The following is a 7768-nucleotide window of genomic DNA, read 5'->3' as shown; positions in this document are numbered from 1 at the left end:
GGTACTTCCCCAAAGAGAGGGGCCGGGACTTCCTCGAGCCCCAGCGCCTGCTCGCCCGCAGTGCCCCGCCCCGCGCCCGCTCCCGCGCCCCACCCGCGCTGGCGTGTCGTCCCGCGGTAGCGTGGCATGGTGACCCTGACACGATTAAACCGGCGCTCCGTCTGGTTAGCTAGGTTTTCCCAACCTTTCCTTTATGTGATAGGGCAGTGTGGGGCACCAGAGCTGAGCCCTGTGTGCTCCTTGGCTCGTCTGGATAAGAAGAGACCTTTGGGAAGGACTGGCCTGTGGTACTGCCCTGTCCGGTCAACCCCTTCGCGTTTCTGAGTCTGGTCTGTGTCACCCTGCTATGGAACCTTCCCAGAAAAAGGGAGGTTCAGGAACTATAGCTTGGTGGGCACTGTGGATGCAGGTTCTTATATCAAATTACCCTGAAAGTTTCTGGGGCCTGGTTGAGTCCCTGTTGACCCCTCAAACTGCTCCAAGATAGCCTTCTCCACAAACGGTCTTGTTCTTTGGCCAACTCTTCAGATCCCTTATGATTGGGTGCAGATTTGAATTAGATCATTATCCCAGCATGCTCTGGGTTATGGTTCAGGGACCCTGACCCTACTTTAGACTTGGGCTTGTGGTTGCTTGGGGCATGTGGTTCTTGCTCTTCTTAGCACTGGAACACAGCCTGATCAGTTCAGGCATTGGGATCTTGCTAACAAAAATGCTTTTCAATTGCACAGGTTGTATGTGCTCAACTCACAAGTCAGTGGTAGAAAGCAAATACTTCACATGATCCCTTCTGGCAGTGGGGCAGAGGCAGACAGACTAACCTGGAGCTGATTGCAGTGGACCAGAATGGGAGACACACAAGAAAGGGATGGGCTGAGAGGTGAGGAGGGCAGGATATTGCCATGATGCGCAGGGAGCCTGGATGAAGAGAGAATAGTCGACTACCAGGCTTCCTGTAATACTGTGTGGGACTTGATGAATTGATCACAGAACCCTTTCACTGCCAAACTAATGGATTCCAAAGCAAGGTAGGGGCTAAGGAGCCCATCTGAACAGTAGTAGCTGCTCCAGATAATAGTCCTGAGAGGTGGGCACAGTTCAGAACAGGGAGGCCCAGCAGAAATGGGTCGATAGCAGGTGGAGACACCAAAGCTATTCTGCAGCATTTGGTGTGGGCTACTGGCCATGGGTAGAAGTCAGTGCATTCTACATGTCTGTTCACTTGCTCTCTGCCTCCCTGCATCTAAATCCAGGAAGGGGAACAGGAGCTTCTGAGCAAGTGATGCCAGTGGGGTTGGAACTTTAACCCAATATACCCTTTTCCAGAGCAGGAACCCCCTGCTACTCACAAGCCCCACAGGTGCCAGAGGCTTTGTATGCCTGAAGGATTTCCTTCAGACAGAGGGGTCCTATACCACCTTCCTTAGCCTTCTTGGTAAACCCAAGAAACCCTCACTGATGTGGAGATCAAGTGGCGGCCTTTGTTCTCAGCCCTCTGCTCTGAAGTGCTTATATGAATTACTCACTATGTGGGACACTGCAACAGTCCTAGGCATCTCTGTAACCACCAGCGAAGAAATGCAGGGTCAGAAAAATGATGGAATAATGGCATAGCTTTACTAAATAGATGAGGTTTTTCTAGGCACTTAGCAAATCTCCAAGAGACAAATCCTGGGGTCCAGACTCCAAGGAGCTTGTCCAGAGGAGCCCAGCTCTGGCTATCATCTGGTGAACTGGCTGTCATCAGAGGGCTGTATCTGGGTGTGTATGACCATCATCCCTGCATGAAGAGACTCTTCCTGTCCACACTCATGTCCAAACCTACCATTTACTGCTCTGCCATCCTTCCCACTTCCCGAAACCCCCTCCCCTCCTCCTGAGAACTGCTGCTGCTTTGTAAGTGCTGCCATCTGGGTTCGGATCAAGGCTCAGGGCAGCTACAGGCCAGGAAGTGCGAAGGGTCATGTGCAGCGGGGAGAAGACCAGCTGAGGAAACAGAGCCCCGGGAACTGGCCCTCAGTGAGCGGACCACAGTTTTGATCTCTTTTTCCTCCCTCCCTTCTGTTCTCTGTTGCATACAGAGCCAGTGGGAGCTTCCATGCAGGGACAGGGAGCTGTCTACCTCCCTACAGCTCCCACCTCTCTTCAGCCTGCTGGGTAGAGGCTGGGAAGGAGGACAAGGCCAAGCAGCCAAAGCACCACAGGTTCTGCAAAGAGCCCATGCTGTGGAGAAGAGGAAGAAGAGCTGCTCAGAAACCAGGGGCTTTTCAGAGTCTAGTGATCGGAATGGGATGGGTGGCTTCCTTCCTGTGTTCCATGCTTGGTGGATAAGTGGGCACAGGAGGCTGTTTCTGACGAAAGGGAGGCTGTGGGTGAGTTTTCTGTCCACCATCCAGGGACCTTGGTGAGGAGCGCCCCCTTCACAATCTGTTGGTCCTCTGGGCATAAATGGACTCTTCAAAGGCCAGCTTTGGCTTTGCATTCATTCTCCCTCCCCGAATGCCACCCCAGCCCTCAGATGGAATGATCCAACTTTGAAGACAACCCTGATTTCTGGGGGTGCTGGTGTCAAGGCAGGCTCACCCATATCCTTTCCCACATTGGTACCTCCCTTCCCCACTACCTCTATGGTCCTGAAGGGCACCGGTTGACTGATGGGGGCAGGCGATTGGGAGATAGGAGTATCTTAACATCCACCCACCGACATCTCCTTACTTTGGAGAGCCATCACTGTGACTGTGGCTGTGGGAGAGGTGGCATCTAAGCTTGCCCTTCCCTCCGGGAACCCAGGGGGAAAAGAAGGGAAAGACCCGAGAACCCTCGATGAGAACTTTATGTTAGAGGGTGGGGAGCCCTTGTAGTCCTGGGGCTCTGTAGGCCAGGGTCACGGTCATCGCGGGAAGATGCTGCCATCTACCGCCTCTTCCAGGATTGTCTCAACACGCCTCCGCTGCGGAGAAAGGGGCTGGTGTCAGTGTGTGGCGAGGCACGGGGGCCCTCCGGGCCCTCCGGGCCCTCCCACCCGTCTCCGGGTTTGGCCGCACCTCCTGTCGGTCCAGAGGATCGGGGATTTTCGTGGGCTTCAGTTGGGGTGGTAGGAACAGTTCCAGCCGAATGGCGGCGCGCGCGGAGCTCTGCTTCTGGATCAGCAGAGCGATTTCCTCTGCCTGGGAACCGAGCTTACTGAGCAACCCTGGCGAGCGGGCCAGAGACTGCCCGCCACCCGCCTCCCCCCTGCCAGCTCGGTGGGCCCTCCTTTGAGGACGCCCCCGGGAGGCTCTTTGCGTACCCGCATTCGGGTGTAGCGCAACCTCAGGGCGCGGACTCGGCCGCGGGCCTCTGCGGCCTTGAGGACGCCCAGAAGCCGATTCTGACGCTGAGAGGGTAGTTCGGATGCCAGCGTCCAGGTGCGCGGGTCGGGCATGGAGTAGGGTACGTCCACAGACTCGCGTGGAAAGATGGAGGCGGACGCGTCTGCGTCGTCGAGCAGGTCTCCAAAGAGCAGGAGGCGGCGGCGTTGTGTGGGGGGCATGGCCGTCAGCCTCTCCTGACTCAAGGCCCAGCCTGGCTTCGGAGGCTCTGTTGCCCTCTGGCCCTTCCTGCGTTTCTCACCAGCTCCAGCTGCTGGTGCACTCTTTTTGGCCCGCTCCCGTGCACCCTTTACTCCTGGGGGTGGCATGCTTCAGTCTGTAGAAGAAAAGGGGGGACACTATACTCCTTGTAGCTTCCTTACCCAGATCCCTAACTGGTAGCCGACCCTGTGCATATCTGCGGTACGGTGTGACTTCTAATCCTCTCCAGTTTTAGAAGCATACCCAATTTAGGGCTATAAAAGCAGACGGACTGTCCTGCATGCCACTGGTGTTCCACAGCCCACATCACTATGGTTAATGGGTCATTCAGCGTCCCCTAACTCTGGAGCTCTGCAGTTGGCCTGGCCCTGTGCCTCCATCCCTGGTCTTTGGTTGGGGGTAAGGTTAAGGGTACGGACTTTCATGACTTCTTGGACAGAGGACCCCGCCCTGAGAGTGTGTCTACCCATATCTGCTTGAGTGTGTAAGTGAATGTGTGGTATTGCAGGTAGGTATATGTGTGCTTGGATCTGTGTGTAAGGATACACATATATATACACAGAGAAGTTCAACCTCTGTCCTTCTGGCCCAAGGGTAGAGATGTGGGGAGCAGAACCCAGGGAAGAGATGACAAAGGAGGAATGGCTCACAGTGGGAAAAGGAAACCAAGCCTAGCAACCATCCCTGACCCAGCAGCAGTTCCTGACTTCCCGTTGGTGAGAGGTAGAGACATGGTTGAGTGCTCTCCCCTAAATTTTCTAATCCCTTGCCCACCTACCAACTCAGCATCCAGGCCTCCCCACCCCAAGTCCTCACATCCCCATACTTTCTGCCTTTTCCGTGGGAAAACACTTCAGTTTTGAGTCTCTGGGTTTGTTGACTATGTTGCTTAGCAACCTGGAGCCCCACCCTCCCAACCTGGCAGTGCGGGCGCACCACTACGCAAGCATTAAGGTACAGGAATTGGGGCTGTGTGTGTGTTGTGTCCTGTCCCAGGTCCTCTTCCATGGTCCCTTAGAAGTCATTGCGAGTTTTTCACATATGGGTCTCAGATTCACTGTCCTGGTCTTCGGGGCTGGTTTCTGACTCTTTGGAGTTAGCTTTCCGGGCAGAGCTCCAACAGATATTTTTATGATTAAGGCCCACCTTAAATCCTTGTTGGGACCTCAGAACCCCCTCTCACCAATTCTGGAGCAAGTTTGGGATCTCAGGGGTCTAGAGGTCTACCAAGATGAGACTTGAGTTTTGCTAAATCCTGTCTAACCTTGGATGGCAGGTCTTAGAGTTCTATACTCTAATGTGCACTCATTAATTTAGTGATTTTAAAAATAACTAGTTCAATTTTTTAACTAGTTCAATTTTTAAACAACTTTTATTATAAAGAAACTTGCAAATAAAAAAAAATCACATTCTTGGGTCTGGAGAGATGACGCAGGTTAAGAAAACTGACTGCTCTTTTAGAGGTCCTGAGTTCAATTCCCAGCAACCACATGATGGCTGAAAACCATTTGTAATGAGACCTGGTGCCCTCTTCTGGCCTGCAGACATACATGCAGGCAGAACACTGTATACATAATAAATAAATAAATCATAAAAAAAGCACATGCCAAAATTAGCAAGACCCCACATCTATACATCACAATGAACTTCTATACAGTTATTTTTTTAAAATATGTATTTATTTATTTATTTTTATTTATTTATTATGTATACAATATTCTGTCTGTGTGTACGCCTGCAGGCCAGAAGAGGGCACCAGACCCCATTACAAATGGTCGTGAGCCACTATGTGGTTGCTGGGAATTGAACTCAGGACCTTTGGAAGAGCAGGCAATGCTCTTAACCTCTGAGCCATCTCTCCAGCCCCTTCTATACAGTTAGAACAGCCTTCTGTATTGGAAACTGTGTAGCTTCACATTGGAATTTACTCTTTCAGTATTAAATATATTTTTGTGCACTTACCCACCACCCAAAAATATTTGACCAAATTAGAACTAGAAAAACAATTAGCAGGCTGGACAGAACATTGTATACATAATAAATAAGCAAATAAATAAATATTTTTTAAAAGAAAATAATTAGCTTTTTATTCTCTTTCATAACTTGTGTTCTTTACCTGCATTCAATTCTTCTTCATCCCCTAATAATAGTCTTTCTTTTTCTCTTTTCTACATATTGTACTACAACCATATATACATTTGTTTATACACACACACACACACACATTATTGTCTAAATTCTGCATATGAGGGAGTATTCTCTTTAAAGTTGAAAAAGAGACAAGGCTATTCATTCCCCCTTTCTTATCTTTTTTTTAAAAAATATTTATTTATTTATTTATTATGTATACAATATTCTGTCTACATGTATGCCTGCAGGCCAGAAGAGGGCACCAGACCTTATTACAGATGGTTGTGAGCCACCATGTGGTTGCTGGGAATTGAATTCAGGACCTTTGGAAGAGCAGGCGATGCTCTTAACCGCTGAGCCATCTCTCCAGCCCTCCCCCTTTCTTATCTGATATAGTGTTCAAAATCTTAGCTATAGGAATTAGACAAGGGAAAGATATAAAATAGGAAAGGAAGAAGTCAAACTATCCCTATTTACAGATAGCACAATTCTTTAAACACCCTATTGAGTCTCCTGGAAAACTATTGGACATTATAAATACAATAAAGTTGCAGGATACAAAATTCATTAACAAAAGCAAGCAAGCAAGCAAATAAACAAAACCCAGTAGGGGCTAGAGAGATGACTCAGTAGTTAATAGCACTTACTGCTCTTTCAGAGGAACGAGGAACCTGGGTTCGAAACCCAGCACCCACATGGCAGCTTACAACCATTTATAATTCCAGCTCCAGGGGATCTGACACCCTCTTCTGGCCTCTGTGTACCTGGTGCACAGGCATACATGTAGGCAAACTGTAGACAGAGTTTCTGTCCCACATGGTCCTGCAGCTGTTCAGTCCCAAAGAACCACACATATGCATATACATAATGAATAAATAAATATTTAAAGAAACAAACTAGCCTATTGGCTCAGGCTTATTATTAACTAGCTCTTACAACTTACATTAACCCATAATTCTCATCTATGTTTAGCCTCATGACTTGGTAGCTCTTCTCGGTGCAGCATTTTCATCTTGCTTCCTCTGTATCTGGATGGCAACTGCAGACTGAGAATCTTTTCTATTCCCAGAATTCTCCTATTCTGGGTGCCCTGCCTATACTTCCTGCCTGGCTACTGGCCAATCAGCATTTTATTAAACCAATACAGGTGACAAATCTTTACAGGGTACAAAAGCATTATTTCTCATCAGCAAACCACCCATATAAATAAGAAAATAATTTTAAAAAACAAAGTACAGCAAGAAAACAAAACAAAACAACAACAAAAACCAAAGCATTTATACCACCAGTGGATTCTCAGAGAAAGAAATCAAAAGAAATATTCCATTCAGAATAACTTAAAAAAATCAATATTTGGGAATATATCTAATCAAATCAGTGAAAGACTTCAACAACAAAAACTTCAAGAGATTGAAAAAGTGAGTTGGAGAAATGTCTCGGGTTAAGAACACTGCTCTTCTGGAGGACCTGAGTTCAATTCCTAGCATCCGCTGGGTAGTGGTGGCAGCGCTGGCAGTGTATGCCTTTAATAGCAGCACTTGGGAGGCAGAGGCAGGCGGATCTCTGTGAGCTCGAGACCAGCCTGGTCTACAGAGCTAGTTCCAGGACAGACTCCAAAGCTACACAGAGAAACTCTGTCTTGAAAACAAACAAAAACAAACAAAAAAACCCAACCAACCAAAAATAAAGCAACAAGAACATTATAGGTAGTATTGTAATACCTGACTTCAAATTATGGTGATAAGTGTTGGAGCCCACAAGACTATACAGTAAATGCACAGCTGACAGATTTATAAAGGCAGACCTGTTGTTCTTTAAAAAATGCTATAAAGTCCCAGGCGGCAGCTGTAGGCAGGCAGCGGACTCTGGGAGCAGAGACGACTGTGGGTCCCTGCAAGATCCCCGGGGCCCGGCGAAGATCCGGGGGAGCTGGTCCCGCCTGGGAGAGCCACCCAAGCAGGCGGGTAAAAGACACATAGACACAGTAGGCAGACATAGAAGTGGACATTTATTACTTAGAGGAGAGAAAGAGAAGGAGAGAGGAAGGAGAGAGAGGGACGGAGAGA

At 48.7% G+C, this 7768-nt stretch overlaps 1 protein-coding gene across 2 annotated transcripts; it reads right to left on the bottom strand.

The window, feature by feature from the left end:
* Positions 1-2890: 2890 nt before the first annotated feature.
* Positions 2891-3679, bottom strand: Lkaaear1 (LKAAEAR motif containing 1). 2 transcript variants are annotated; one of them, XM_038329250.1, is made up of 3 exons: positions 3290-3679; positions 3045-3167; positions 2891-2950 (listed from the first exon to the last, which is right to left on the bottom strand). In XM_038329250.1, exons 1-3 carry the CDS (start codon positions 3677-3679, stop codon positions 2891-2893), a joined length of 573 nt encoding a protein of 190 aa, XP_038185178.1. The 2 variants fall into 2 exon arrangements, with proteins under 2 accessions (XP_038185178.1, XP_038185177.1); XM_038329249.1 differs by having other exon boundaries at positions 2937-3167.
* Positions 3680-7768: the final 4089 nt, after the last annotated feature.

Source organism: Arvicola amphibius, chromosome 5 (genome assembly GCF_903992535.2).
Source record: "Arvicola amphibius chromosome 5, mArvAmp1.2, whole genome shotgun sequence".
NCBI classification, from domain to species: Eukaryota; Metazoa; Chordata; class Mammalia; order Rodentia; family Cricetidae; genus Arvicola; species Arvicola amphibius.
The sequence above is the reverse complement of the archived record's forward strand: the minus strand, read 5'-3'. Positions and strand labels throughout refer to the sequence as shown.

What these genes read in the sequence shown, in the direction of transcription:
- Lkaaear1 (XM_038329249.1), bottom strand. Translation starts at nt 3,679, where the DNA reads ATGCCACCCCCAGGAGTAAAGGGTGCACGGGAGCGGGCCAAAAAGAGT. An exon ending in TGCGCTACACCCGAATGCGG is followed by an intron (nt 3,168 to 3,289) that starts GTACGCAAAGAG and finishes CTCGGTTCCCAG; the next exon opens with GCAGAGGAAATCGCTCTGCT.